Source organism: Ranitomeya imitator, chromosome 6, assembly GCF_032444005.1.
Source record: "Ranitomeya imitator isolate aRanImi1 chromosome 6, aRanImi1.pri, whole genome shotgun sequence".
Lineage (NCBI taxonomy): Eukaryota > Metazoa > Chordata > Amphibia > Anura > Dendrobatidae > Ranitomeya > Ranitomeya imitator.
Window position 1 is genome coordinate 478499971 of NC_091287.1, and position 15847 is coordinate 478515817.

The 15847-nt window shown below is 44.1% G+C and overlaps 1 protein-coding gene across 2 annotated transcripts in view; it reads right to left on the reverse strand.

Annotated features, from left to right (window-relative positions):
- Positions 1–3533: 3533 nt before the first annotated feature.
- CNGB3 (cyclic nucleotide gated channel subunit beta 3) overlaps positions 3534–15847 on the reverse strand; it is a 249308-nt gene continuing 236994 nt past the window's right edge. For both annotated transcript variants that reach the window (XM_069731577.1, XM_069731576.1), the window contains one exon: positions 3534–3946. In XM_069731577.1, the coding sequence (XP_069587678.1) occupies positions 3665–3946 (282 nt within the window). In that variant the 3' untranslated portion in view covers positions 3534–3664. The remainder of the gene's footprint in view (positions 3947–15847) is intronic.

Consider the following 15847-nt stretch of genomic DNA (forward strand, 5'->3'; position numbering starts at 1 on the left):
GTGGCCCCCCCGGATCAGGAACCGGCCTTTCCCGGTGACCGCTGCATGCATTTCGGTCTTGCGAGATGATGACGTACAGTCTCGTGAGACCGCTACATCATCATCTCGTGAGACCGCAATGCAATATTCAGACCGGAGCGCACGACAAGCATCGGGAACCGGCCGCTTCGATCCGGAGGCTCCAGGAGGTGAGTATGTAACAATTTTTTGTTTTAATTCTTTTTTTTTAACAGGGATATGGTGCATACTACGTGCCTGGCGAATATACTACGTGACTGTGCTGTATACTACGTGACTGGGCAGTATACTACGTGGCTCGGTGCTGTATACTACTTGGCTCTGTGCTGTATACTACGTGACTCTGTGCTGTATACTACATGACTGGGCAATATACTACGTGGCTCTGTGCTGTATACTACGTGACTGGGCAATATATTACGTGGCTCTGGGCAATATACTACGTGGCTCTGTGCTGTATACTACATGACTGTGACTGTGCTGTATACTATGTGGCTCTGTGCTGTATACTACGTGGCTCTGTGCTGTATACTACATGGCTCTGTGCAATATACTATGTCACTGGGCAATATACTACGTGAACTACGTGGCTGGGAAATATACTACGTGGCTGGGCAATATACTATGTGACTGGGCAAGCTGGAAAATATACTACTTTGCTGGGCAATGTACTATGTGGCTGGGCAATATACTACGTGGTTGGGCAATATACTACGTAGTTGGGCAATATACTACGTTGACATACATATTCTAGAATACCCGATGCGTTAGAATCGGGCCACCATCTAGTATACATTGTCATATTTTACATTTTAAATATTACAAAAAGAAAAATGGGTCTATGCAAAAATTTCAGCACCCTGCATGATTGGCACCTATCCTTTTGCAAGTATCACAGCTTGTAAATGCTTTTTGTAGCCAGCCAAGAGTCTTTCAATTCTTGTTTGAGGGATTTTCATTCAATCTTCCTTGAAAAATTCTTCCAGTTCTGTGAAATTCCTTGGTAGTCATGTATGCACTTCTATTTTGAGGTCTAGCCACAGATTTTCAATGATGCTCAGATTAGGGGACTGTGAGGGCCATTGTAAAACCTTCAGCTTGCGCCTTTTGAGGTAGTCTGTTGTGGATTTTGATGTGTGTTTAGGATCATTATCCATTTGTAGAAGCCATCCTCTTTTCAACTTCAGATTTTTTACAGATTGTGTTATATTTGCATCAAAAATGTGTTGAAATTTCATTGAACCCATTCTTCCCTCTACACGTGAAATGTTCCCCTTGTCTTTGGCTGCAATACAACCCCAAAGCAGGATTGATCCACCCCCATGCTTAATGGTTTGCGTGATGTTCCTTTCCTGAAATTCTGTGGCCTTTTTTTGTCATTGTGGCCAATGAGTTCTATTTTAATGTCATCGGTCCACAGGACTTGTTTCCAAAATGCATCAGGCTTGTTTAGATGTTATTTTGCATACTTCTGATGCTACATTTTATGGTGAGGACGCAGGAGAGGTTTTCTTCTGATAAATCTTCCATGAAGGCCATATTTGTGCAGATGTCTCTGAAGAGTAGAACAATGTACCACAACTCCAGAGTCTTTATGAAGGTCTTTTGTAGTCAAGTGGGGGTTCTGATTTGCCCTCTTGCAATCCTATGAGTAGCTCTCACTGAAATTTTGACTTCCACTGTTTCTGTTAACTGCCATTTTATAATTACATTGCAAACTGAGGAAAGGAAAACTTGAAAACTCTGTGTTATCTTCTTATAGCCTTATCCTAGCAGTGCTAGGCAGCTCCTTAGAATAACCCATGGCTGTTTTTGGCACAATTTTAGAGGTGGCTGGGTTTTTATAAAGATGGGAAATTTGCAACACCTGGCCTTTCCCAACAATGATAGTGAACAAGTTATAACCCGAACAGGCTAATTAAGGTCTGAAACCTTCATCAAAGTTATTTGAGCACACAAATCTCCAAGGGTGCCCAAACTATGGCCCACCTTCCTTTTTATCATTTTTAAAATGTAAAAGATGATTCATATATAATTGGCCTCATATGCTGCTCCATATATAATTGGCTCCATATATAATTGGCGCCATATTCTGCTCCTTATGAAATTGACCCCATAAGATGCTACAAACATTAAAAAAATAAATAAATGAAATACTCACCTCTCCTCGCTAGCCGCTGCTCTGCTCTGAACTCCCCAGCGTCAGCATCTCCTGGCTCTCTGCACTGTGACTGCTCAGGAAGAGGGTGCACACTAGTGACGTCATTGCACCATCTGTCCTGAACGTCAGGAGAAGTGTAAGACACTGCAGCAGTGGAGATGGGAGAGGTAAGCAAGTGCCAGGGCCCGGAGCAAGCAGGGGGGTCCACTTGCGGGCGCCGGCGCACTGGCACAGGCATCGGGCCCCCATAGTGTGCCAGTGTCCACCATGGTGAGTGGCCCCCCAACCTCCTCAGGGCCCAGCACTTGCCCGGGTGCGCCCTGTGCTGACGCCTGCCCTGAGCACACCCCTTTGGTTTAGATCACAGACCCAATCTTAAAATAAATGAACAATCCAGATATGAAAATTCATTTAATGCCTAATCTAGACACCAAAATGAATTAAGACCCAAGAGCGATTGCCATAATTAATTTCAACCCTAGAGTACACAACTAAATTAACTCAGACCACAGACCATACCCTCAAAAAACAATTTCAGACCCCCCAGACCTGGCCCCCCAATTTTTTTTAGATTTCCAGACCGAACCCCAAAATTTCAAATCAGACACCCTTTTCTGTTTACTTACCACTTACTCCTGGATCTTTGTTTGTATGATGGTATCTGGCGGTAGTCCAGGCTTAAAGTGTCTGCCATTTTAAACACCATGTGACTGCAGACTTTTATATTCTCATGATGCACTCACTGTGCACTGTCAGGATTTTCTGATACCGAGAGTGGGCAGGTGTGTGTCACGTGCTGAATAGATGTGAAGGGGCTCACGAAATAGAAGCGAATTCAATGAGGCTGGACACACCTAGTTGTAATGTGTCTGTGAGTATGCCGGGAGCAAGTTACATGACCGCTTGCTTCTGGCACTGGCGGCACTGGAGAATCCTGACAGTGTTCAGTATGAATTCAAACTTGTACCTCAAGCATGAACAATTTTTTTTAAATCAACAGTTCTCAATGCCCATGCATACAGGTTTTATGTAAAAGAGCAAGTATGCTTTAAGAAGAACTGAGAGACATAACCCATGACTAAGACCAGAAAAAAGACGTGCAAGCCGGTGGTGTATTTCACTTATGCTGCTGATAACACTCAAGGCAGAGGTAAAATCCCAAAAGTTTAATATTAAGGTTTTAAAAGGCAACGCGTTTCAAGGTTCTACATGACCTCTTCATCAGGACAAAAACAAAAAAGTGGATAAGACCCTATTGCGCTTCTTTTCTACTAGTTTTATCTCCACTAACCCATGACTAAGACATTCACTATTTCTTAAAAAGTAAGAAAGAGAGCAAACCCTTTTTTTTATTAATGTTCTACAACCCATTTAATTTTCAATCAATGGCAAGATTACAATTTTTAATAAAGCGTGGAAAAACCCTGTAAAGTATAAATGTACACAATATGCCGAGCCTGCTGATAGACCGCTCTAATGATGGTGCTAAGCTTTCTTTTCGGATTCTCTCACTTCCACGGTGAGAACTTCTCCTTCTCCAGCCTTAGCTGAAGGAGACATTGTTATAATGTAGGATTTGTTCTTTCCGTCTGCCGGTCCATCTGTTTTGGATGTGATGACGTTATCCATCTTCCCATCATTACTCTGTAGTGTTTGCTTGCCGGCTTCCTGTGCTTTCAAATCCTCACTTTTCTCCGGTTTCTCTTGATTTAAGGGCATTTTATTCTTGTCCACAGCCGCTTCTTCAGCTTTAGTCTCCTTTTTTTCCTTAAAAAAGTGAAGAACATGCATTGTTTGTATTCAAATAAGCAATAAATAATAAAGCAGTGTCACATTAAAAGCTGTATATGTTCTGCGGCTGCCACCCATCATCCTAAATGGTTACATATTTAGTCGGTACGCCGCCGTCTTATATTCAGTGCATCAGGGCAGAGGCCAAATTGTAGTAGTCACTGTTGGATTAATAAGCTATAGGAATGGCCGCCTCCTCCGTCTGCTGCATCAAAGTCCAATTCTGACTTCTACCACAAATAAATCTGAGCCATTATGTTGAAATATGTCATGAAAATGGAAAGTAAGCGATGCAGCCGCTCACGACTAAGACATTGCAATACAAAGAAATCTGGGAACAGATCTCGGTAGCAATATGAGAAGGCAGAAGATGGAGGCAGAACGTGAGTCTTAAAAATTACATTTCATTTACACAAAAGTTTTTATTGTTTCGGGCTTCACTGCCAAAGGGAATATTAGATAAAATATAAACTGATGGGGGGCAGGATATTTACTCCTTTAGGACGCAACTATTTTATTTGCCTTGTTTTGCTTTCCTGCCTTCAAAGAGCCACAACTTTTTATTTTTCTGTCACCGTATGAGATATGGATACATCTAAATGAAATGGGAATGGTTGGTGACCAAGATCGGCGCACTGAATTTGCAGAATGGGCAAAACAAAAATTGGAACAGGACCCTCAGTTTACACAGAACATTATGTTCGGTGATGAGGCAAACGTTTTTGGATGGGCCAAATATTTATTGGATACACCTAAAATTTATATGGATACACCTAAATAACATGGGAATGGTGACAGTTATCTTGCGTAGGGTGTCTTGCATTGAAATCTGCTGCAATGACCCGGGTACTGCATTCGCCCAGACATCAACACAATTTCTATCCGCTCCTCACGAGTTAACCTCTGCGACATGTCAATGGCTGTAAACAAAGAGAAACTTGTAAATAACCCATGAAAGAATAAAGCTATGTTAAAACCAAGCACACCATTGTTTTTCTTGTGAAATTCTCAATAAGTTTGATGTGTCACATGACCCTCTTCCCATTGAAAAAAATAAAGTTGGATCCAAAATGGCCAACTTCAAAACGGCCACCATGGTCCCCACCCATCTTGAAAAGTTTCTCCCTCCCATATACTAATGTGCCTCAAATATGAAGTTGATATCACCAACCATTCCGATTTTATTTAGGTGTATCCATATAAATGGCCCACCCTGTATTTTTATTATAGGAAGGAATCCTGTCATTGGATTAATTCTGCCTGAACCATGCAAATTATTATTAAAGAGGTTGTCCGGCATTTGAGTATGGGTTTGCGGTTACTTTATGTGACCGCAGACTTGTGAATGCTCCCAGTGCTGTGATGATTCTCTGGTGGTAGTGTCGGGAGCGGCGGGTGGGTGCAAGCCAACTAAATGTGCGCTGCCTCTCTCAATGCAAGTATATTGACTAAAACCATGTGGTCGGAAGTGTGCAAATCACATACTTGCGGTCATATGACCGCCTGCTTCCGGCATCGGAGAATCCTTTCTGTGCACACTATGATGATTCACAAATCTTCAGTCCTATAGATTAACTGCTGACTTATGCTCAGCAAGACAACCCCCTTAAACCAAGGCTGGTTGCACGATTACAGCCAGGCATGTTTTACTCTGAAACGTTGCAGGGTTTCAGAGCAAGCATAGTGTGAAAAGTCACACTAGACCTGACTAGTCCGGTGCGGTCCACAGTCAGCTTCTTCCTGTCCCGCTCTAGTTGATTGACAACAAGTATCTCCCATGTTTGTACATTGGGAGGAATCTGTCAATCAAGTGGAACGGGATGTGCTATGAACAGGTAATTCAGAACCACAATGGACCTTGAAGTTCAGAGCACACAAAGTGACCTGACATTTACCAAAAACATAGGACGAGCTCTGAGACGTGGAAACTCTGCTGACCGCAATCCCTAATCCTATCACACCACACTAGAGGTAGCCGTGGATTGCGCCTAACGCTCCCTATGCAACTCGGCACAGCCTGAGAAACTAACTAGCCCTGAAGATAGAAAAATAAGCCTAACTTGCCTCAGAGAAATTCCCCAAAGGAAAAGGCAGCCCCCCACATATAATGACTGTGAGTAAAGATGAAATACAAACACAGAGATGAAATAGATTTAGCAAAGTGAGGCCCGACTTACTGAATAGACCGAGGATAGGAAAGATAGCTTTGCGGTCAACACAAAAACCTACAAACAACCACGCAGAGGGGCAAAAAGACCCTCCACACCGACTAACGGTACGGAGGTGCTCCCTCTGCGTCTCAGAGCTTCCAGCAAGCAAGAAAAACCAATATAGCAAGCTGGACAGAAAATATAGCAAACAAAAATAACACAAGCAGAACTTAGCTTATGCAGGATAGACAGGCCACAGGAATGATCCAGGAGGAAGCAAGACCAATACTAGAACATTGACTGGAGGCCAGGATCAAAGCACCAGGTGGAGTTAAATAGAGCAGCACTTAACGACTTAACCTCATCACCTGAGGAAGGAAACTCAGAAGCCGCAGTACCACTCTCATCCACCAAAGGAAGCTCATAGACAGAACCAGCCGAAGTACCACTCACGACCACAGGAGGGAGCTTGGCCACAGTATTCACAACAGTACCTGCCCCTTGAGGAGGGGTCACCGAACCCTCACCAGAGCCCCCAGGCCGACCAGGATGAGCCACATGAAAGGCACGAACCAGATCGGCAGCATGGACATCAGAGGCAAAGACCCAGGAATTATCTTCCTGACCATAACCTTTCCACTTAACCAGATACTGGAGTTTCCGTCTCGAAACACGAGAATCCAAAATCTTCTCCACTATATACTCCAATTCCCCTTCAACCAAAACCGGAGCAGGAGGATCAATAGATGGAACCACAGGTGCCACGTATCTCCGCAACAATGACCTATGGAACACGTTATGGATGGAAAAAGAAGCCGGAAGAGTCAAATGAAAAGACACAGGATTAAGAACCTCCGAAATCCTATATGGACCAATGAAACGAGGCTTAAATTTAGGAGAGGAAACCTTCATAGGAATATAACGAGATGACAACCAAACCAAATCCCCAACACGAACTGCGGTTAGCGAAACATTGAGCCTTCTCCTGGGACAAAGTCAAATTGTCCACTACATGAGTCCAAATCTGCTGCAACCTATCCACCACAGTATCCACACCAGGACAGTCCGAAGACTCAACCTGCCCTGAAGAGAAACGAGGGTGGAACCCAGAATTGCAGAAAAACGGCGAAACCAAAGTAGCCGAGCTGGCCCGATTATTAAGGGCGAACTCGGCCAAAGGCAAAAAGGACACCCAATCATCCTGATCAGCAGAAACAAAACATCTCAGATATGTTTCCAAGGTCTGATTGGTTCGTTCAGTCTGGCCATTTGTCTGAGGATGGAAAGCCGAGGAAAAAGACAAATCAATGCCCATCCTAGCACAAAAGGCTCGCCAAAACCTCGAAACAAACTGGGAACCTCTGTCAGAAACGATGTTCTCTGGAATGCCATGTAAACGAACCACATGCTGGAAAAACAATGGCACCAAATCAGAGGAGGAAGGCAATTTAGACAAGGGCACCAAATGGACCATCTTAGAGAAGCGATCACAAACCACCCAAATGACCGACATTCTTTGAGAGACGGTAGATCCGAAATAAAATCCATAGAAATATGTGTCCAAGGCCTCTTCGGGACCGGCAAGGGCAAAAGCAACCCACTGGCATGAGAACAGCAGGGCTTAGCCCGAGCACAAATCCCACAGGACTGCACAAAAGAACGCACATCCCGTGACAGAGACGGCCACCAAAAGGATCTAGCCACCAAATCTCTGGTACCAAAGATTCCAGGATGACCAGCCAACACCGAACAATGAACCTCAGAGATAACTTTATTCGTCCACCTATCAGGGACAAACAGTTTCTCCGCTGGGCAACGGTCAGGTCTATTAGCCTGAAATTTTTGCAGCACCCGCCGCAAATCAGGGGAGATGGCAGGCAAAATTACCCCCTCTTTGAGAATTCCCGCCGGCTCAGGCAAACCCGGAGAATCAGGCACAAAACTCCTAGACAGGGCATCCGCCTTCACATTTTTAGAGCCCGGAAGGTACGAAACCACAAAGTCAAAACAGGAGAAAAACAGCGACCAACGAGCCTGTCTAGGATTAAACCGTTTGGCAGACTCGAGATAAGTCAAGTTTTTGTGATCAGTCAAGACCACCACGCGATTCTTAGCTCCTTCAAGCCAATGACGCCACTCCTCGAATGCCCACTTCATGGCTAGCAACTCTGGATTGCCAACATCATAATTACGCTCAGCAGGCGAAAATTTCCTGGAAAAGAAGGCGCATGGTTTCATCACCGAGCAATCAGAACTTCTCTGCGACAAAACAGCCCCTGCTCCAATTTCAGAAGCATCAACCTCGACCTGGAACGGAAGCGAAACATCTGGTTGGCACAACACAGGGGCAGAGGAAAAACGACGCTTCAACTCCTGAAAAGCTTCCACAGCAGCAGAAGACCAATTGACCACATCAGCACCCTTCTTGGTTAAATCAGTCAACGGTTTAGCAATACTAGAAAAATTATTGATGAAGCGACGATAAAAATTAGCAAAGCCCAGGAACTTCTGCAGACTCTTCAGGGATCTTGGCTGAGTCCAATCATAAATGGCCTGAACTTTAACAGGGTCCATCTCGATAGTAGAAGGAGAAAAAATGAACCCCAAAAATGAAACCTTCTGAACACCAAAGAGACACTTTGACCCCTTCACAAACAAAGAGTTAGCACGCAGGACCTGGAACACCATTCTGACCTGCTTCACATGAGACTCCCAATCATCCGAGAAGACCAAAATATCATCCAAGTATACAATCAGGAATTTATCCAGGTACTCTCGGAAGATGTCATGCATTAAGGACTGAAACACTGATGGAGCATTAGAAAGCCCGAATGGCATAACCAGGTACTCAAAGTGGCCTTCGGGCGTATTAAATGCTGTTTTCCATTCATCGCCCCGTTTAATACGCACAAGATTATACGCACCACGAAGATCTATCTTGGTGAACCAACTAGCCCCCTTAATCCGAGCAAACAAATCAGACAGCAGCGGCAAGGGGTACTGAAATTTGACCGTAATTTTATTTAGAAGGCGGTAATCAATACAAGGTCTCAGCGAACCATCCTTCTTGGCCCCAAAAAAGAACCCCGCTCCCAATGGCGACGATGACGGGCGAATATGACCCTTCTCCAAAGACTCCTTCACGTAACTCCGCATAGTGGCGTGCTCAGGTACAGATAAATTAAACAGTCGACCCTTAGGAAACTTACTACCAGGAATCAAATCGATAGCACAATCACAATCCCTATGCGGAGGTAGGGCATTGGACTTGGGCTCATCGAATACATCCCGGTAATCAGACAAGAACTCTGGGACCTCAGAAGGGGTGGATGATGAGATAGACAGAAATGGAACATCACCATGTACCCCCTGACAACCCCAGCTGGACACAGACATTGATTTCCAATCTAATACTGGGTTATGGACTTGTAGCCATGGCAACCCCAACACGACCACATCATGCAGATTATGCAACACCAGAAAGCGAATATCCTCCTGGTGCGCAGGAGCCATGCACATGGTCAGCTGGGTCCAATACTGAGGCTTATTCTTGGCCAAAGGCGTAGCATCAATTCCTCTCAATGGAATAAGACACTGCAAGGGCTCCAAGACAAACCCACAGCGCCTAGCAAACTCCAAGTCCATCAAATTCAGGGCAGCGCCTGAATCCACAAATGCCATGACAGAATAGGAAGACAAAGAGCAGATCAAAGTAACGGACAAAAGAAATTTCGACTGTACCGTACTAAGGAGATAGCATGAGTGGAATCACCACAGTAGAAACACAGCCCATTCTGACGTCTGTGTTCTTGCCTTTCAGCTCTGGTCAAAGTCCTATCGCACTGCATAGGCTCAGGTTTATGCTCAGATACTACCACCAAATGGTGCACAGATTTACGCTCATGCAAGCGTCGACCGATCTGAATGGCCAAAGACATAGACTCATTCAGACCAGCAGGCATAGGAAATCCCACCATGACATCCTTAAGGGCTTCAGAGAGACCCTTTCTGAAAATAGCTGTCAGCGCAGATTCATTCCATTGAGTGAGCACGGACCACTTTCTAAACTTCTGACAATAAATCTCTATCTCATCCTGACCCTGACACAGAGCCAGCAAATTTTTCTCTGCCTGATCCACTGAATTAGGTTCGTCGTACAGCAATCCGAGCGCCAGAAAAAACGCATCAATATTACATAATGCAGGATCTCCTGGCGCAAGGGAAAATGCCCAGTCTTGAGGGTCGCCACGTAATAAAGAAATAATGATCTTAACTTGTTGAACTGGGTCACCAGAGGAGCGGGGTTTCAAAGCCAGAAATAGTTTACAATTATTTTTAAAATTCAAAAACTTAGCTCTATCTCCAGAAAATAACTCAGGAATAGGAATTTTAGGTTCTAACATAGGATTCTGAACCACTAAATCTTGAATGTTCTGTACTCTTATAGTGAGATTATCCATCAAAGAGGACAGACCCTGAATGTCCATGTCCACACCTGTGTTCTGAACCACCCTGATGTAAAGGGGAAAAGAAAGACAGAACACAGTGCAAAGAAAAAAAAATGGTCTCAGAACTTCTCTTTTCCCTCTATTGAGAAGCATTAGTACTTTGGGCCTCCAGTACTGTTATGAACAGGTAATTCAGAACCACAATGGACCTTGAAGTTCAGAGCACACAAAGTGACCTGACATTTACCAAAAACATAGGACGAGCTCTGAGACGTGGAAACTCTGCTGACCGCAATCCCTAATCCTATCACACCACACTAGAGGTAGCCGTGGATTGCGCCTAACGCTCCCTATGCAACTCGGCACAGCCTGAGAAACTAACTAGCCCTGAAGATAGAAAAATAAGCCTAACTTGCCTCAGAGAAATTCCCCAAAGGAAAAGGCAGCCCCCCACATATAATGACTGTGAGTAAAGATGAAATACAAACACAGAGATGAAATAGATTTAGCAAAGTGAGGCCCGACTTACTGAATAGACCGAGGATAGGAAAGATAGCTTTGCGGTCAACACAAAAACCTACAAACAACCACGCAGAGGGGCAAAAAGACCCTCCACACCGACTAACGGTACGGAGGTGCTCCCTCTGTGTCTCAGAGCTTCCAGCAAGCAAGAAAAACCAATATAGCAAGCTGGACAGAAAATATAGCAAACAAAAATAACACAAGCAGAACTTAGCTTATGCAGGATAGACAGGCCACAGGAACGATCCAGGAGGAAGCAAGACCAATACTAGAACATTGACTGGAGGCCAGGATCAAAGCACCAGGTGGAGTTAAATAGAGCAGCACCTAACGACTTAACCTCATCACCTGTGGAAGGAAACTCAGAAGCCGCAGTACCACTCTCATCCACCAAAGGAAGCTCATAGACAGAACCAGCCAAAGTACCACTCACGACCACAGGAGGGAGCTTGGCCACAGAATTCACAACAGGGATGGGGAAACGCCAGCTAGAGTCATCATCAGACTAGTCAGGTGTCTCCCTATAGTCTAGTCCCCGGCCGGCTTTTTACACTATGTTTTCTCTGAAGCACGGCAAAAATTTCATAGTAAAACATACTTCTCAGTAGCTGCACCGCTGGGCCCTGATTTATGCTGCCTGTGCTTCGGGCAGCATGTATCTAATGACAAGTTATTGTCAATTGAATAAATAAAAAACAGCAATTCTGCATGTTTTTTATTTTGTTTTTATGGTATTCATTATGAAAAAAATTGCATGTCAAACTCAGTCTGCTAGTCGGTGCAACTAAGGTAATAACAAACTTGTAGACATTTTTATATTTTATAATTTTTTAAATATATTTTTTAAAACTCCTTTAAAAACTATATTATATTCTAATAATGATGACCTTTTTTGTTGTTGATAGCTTTATAGCAGTGTTTTTTTGTGAATAAATATAACTTTTTTATTACTTTTTATTGTTGCTTTTGTATGGTTGCTGTTTCTGGGCCACTTAACCTCCCCAAAATAGTTTTTGAGGAGAATAAGTAGCCCAGAAACAGCAACCCTGGCATTTTGTGATTTTTTTTCTTTTGTTTTCACTTTATTAATTTTTTCTATTTTTGAAAAATGTAACTTTTTTAAAAAATTACTTTCTGTGTCCCACTAGTGCACTTGTGGTCTTGAACCTGCAATCACTTAACTTCTATATCATTTTTTTTTTGTAATGTTGTGGCAATTTTTAATAGTAGAAGCTACGTACAGTAGTTTGGGGGTTTAAAAAACCGGGACAAAATTTGGGCACAGTCTCTCTAGTCCTGACAAGTCTGCTTTAGTATAAAATTCTATTCTACTTGAAAGAATAATTATGGAGATTATTTTAGTGGAACTTCTAAGAACATTAGCTAGACAGCCCATCTATTTTGTTGGGTCTGGCCAACTATCTGATGTGTAGGGGGTCTCCTCACACTCCCCAACCGATGTTGTTGAGGAGAGTATGATTGGGCTATGGAAATGTTTTAACTTCCTATCCTTTTAGTTTCAGGGTAGATAGGCTGCTATTAGAGGTGTCTGGAAGTGACTTTGTCCTTTCTGCCCTCTGAAACACACACGATGCTCTATTAAGCCAAGTGCTCATGTATGGGGGGGGGGGGAATTGGGAGAGAGCTGTCTTCTGAATATCTTAAAGGGGTTGTCCAGGCTTGGCGTTTAATTCTGCAGTCCCTCTATGCGACTTTAGACTTGTGAATCCTAACATCGCATACAATGCTCTCTGTTAGGATTCTGCATTGCCGGTGATGGGAGCGGCTGGACATATACAGTACAGACCAAAAGTTTGGACACACCTTCTCATTTAAAGATTTTTCTGTATTTTCATGACTATGAAAATTGTACATTCACACTGAAGGCATCAAAACTATGAATTAACACATCTGGAATTATATACTTAACAAAAAAGTGTGAAACAACTGATATTATGTCTTATATTCTAGGTTCTTCAAAGTAGCCACCTTTTGCTTTGATGACTGCTTTGTACACTCTTGGCATTGCTTTTTTCATAGTATTTAATCCATCATCCATTTGTGTGCTCTGTCTGACAAGTGTGAACAGAACCATATCTAGCAAGCTTTTTTCATGGTATTTAATCCATCACTCCTGTGGTGCTTTTTTTTTCTTTTCTCTTTTTGGTTTCTGCTTTAAAGTGTTCAAAGCTATTTTTTCCCCACTGTTTTATGGCCTTGTTCAGCATTGGTTATTTACCCTGCATAGTAATGCCTGCTCTGGCCTTATGCTAATTAGTTAGAGGGACTCTGTCACCTGAATTTGGCGGGCTGTCTGTCCGGTCCGATGGACAGTGTTTTCTCTCTTTTCATGCACCCCTTCCTTTCCCGCTGGCTGCAATATTATCTTGAATATGAGTCTGTTTCCTCCGTAGTGCACGCGTGCGCAAAGCAATCTTGCCTTGCGCACGCACAGTATGCTTTGCCCAACTGCGGGCAAGCCGAAAAGCATTAGTGCACCGAACTATGTCCCGGAACACAGTGAAAAACTTCCGGGACATAGTACGGCTGCGCATGTGTCACAGTGTGCTTTCCAGGTCATTCCCCTGGATCCCTCCCTTACATTTCCTTCCTTTGAAGTCCATGCCGTCAGACTCTTTAAGCCCTTCTCTTTGTGAGTGGCTGTTGTTTATCGCCCTCCAGGCTCCTCCTGCCAGTTTCTAGACCACTTCGCCACCTGGCTTATTCACTTTCTACCCTGTGACATCCCCACCCCCATCATGGGAGACTTTAACATCCCCATGAATGATCCCCTCTCACAATCTGCCTTTCATCTTCTTTCTCTAACTTCTTCATTCGGCCTCTCACAGTTTGCTAATTCTCCTATGCATGAGGATGGGAATACTTTGGACCTGATTTTCTGCTGTCCTGGCTCGCTGCACGACTTTACTAACTCGCCTCTCCCACTCTCGGACCACAACCTTCTTTCCTTCTCTGTCAAGAATCATCTCCTCACGCGGGACACCCCCACTTACCACAATTATCGGAATACCCGTACCATTAATACCCAGCAGCTTATGGACAATCTCCACACATCTTTAGCCCCCATCTCCTTCCTCTCCTGTCCAGATTTAGCATTGTCACACTTCAATAATACACTGAAGAATGCCCTAGATGAAGCAACACCTTCTACACGCAGAAAGACCCGACACAGACAACGGCAACCCTGTTAGACTATGCAAACACGCTTTTTTCAGCGTTGCTCAAGGTGTGCAGAGCGGCAGTGGAGAAAATCTCTCTTGGCAGAAGACTTCATCGACTATAAGTTCATGCTCAAAACCTATAGCTCTGCCCTTCATCAGGCCAAACAATCCTACCTCACCACCCTCATCACCTCACTATCCAATAACCCAAAAACACTTTTTGAAACCTTAAACTCCCTCCTGAAACCTAAAGTACATGCCCTCATCACCAACCTCAGCGGTGAGGATCTGGCCACTTATTTCCTAGAAAAAATCAACCACATCCTTCAGGATATCTCAGCCCAATCTCGTCAGTGCCTGGATCCCCTTCCCTGCCGCACCTCAAGCTCACTAGACATCTTTGAGTCTGTTTCAGAAGAAGAAGCTTCCATGCTCCTTGCTTCTGCTCGGCCTACAACCTGCAACAGTGACCCCATTCCTTCACATCTCTTGCAGTCTCACCAGTGGTCATCACTCACCTGACTAAAATATTTAACCTCTCTCTTTCTTCAGGTATCTTTCCCTCCTCATTTAAACATGCAATGATAACCCCTTTACTTAAAAAGTCATCCCTGGACCAGAACTGCATTGCTAACTACAGATCTATGTCTAACTTTTCCTTCATCTCTAAACTCCTGGAATGCTTGGTCAACTCCTGTCTAATCCGCTATCTCTCAGATAACTCTCTTCTTGACCCCTTACAATCTGGTTTCCGCTATTTACACCCCACTGAAACTGCCATCACTAAAGTCTCTAATGATCTAATAAGAGCTAAATCCAATGGTCATTGCTCCCTGCTGATTCTCCTGGATCTCTCTGCCACATTTGATACTGTGGATCACCAGCTCCTCCTCACTATGCTCAGCTCTATAGGCCTCAAGGACACAGCCCTGTCCGGGTTCTCCTCCTACCTCTCTGACCGCTCCTTTACTGTATCTTTTGCCGGCTCCTCTTCCTCTCCTCGTCCTCTTACTATCGGAGTTCCGCAGGGCTCAGTCCTAGGCCCCCCTGCTCTTCTCTCTATACACTGCCCCTATTGCACAAACAATCAGCAGATTTGGGTTCCATTATCATCTCTATGCTGACGACACCCAATTATACACATCTTCCCCTGACATCATCCCTACCCTAATTCAAAATACCAAGCATTGTCTGTCTGCTGTCTCTAAAGGTACCGTCACACTGAACGATATCGCTAGTGATCTGTGACGTTGCAGCGTCCTGGCTAGCGATATTGTTCAGTTTGACACGCAGCAGCGGTCAGGATCCTGCTGTGATGTCGTTGGTCGCTGCAGAAAGTCCAACACTTTATTTCGTCGCTGGACTCCCTGCAGACATCGTTGAATCGGCGTGTGTGATGCCATTCAGTGATGTCTTCACTGGTAAACAGGGTAAACATCGGGTTACTAAGCGCAGGGCCGTGCTTAGTAACCCAATGTTTACCCTGGTTACCATTGTAAAAGTAAAAAAAACAAACACTACATACTTACCTTCCGCTGTCTGTCCCCGGCGCTGTGCTTCTCTGCACTGGCTGTG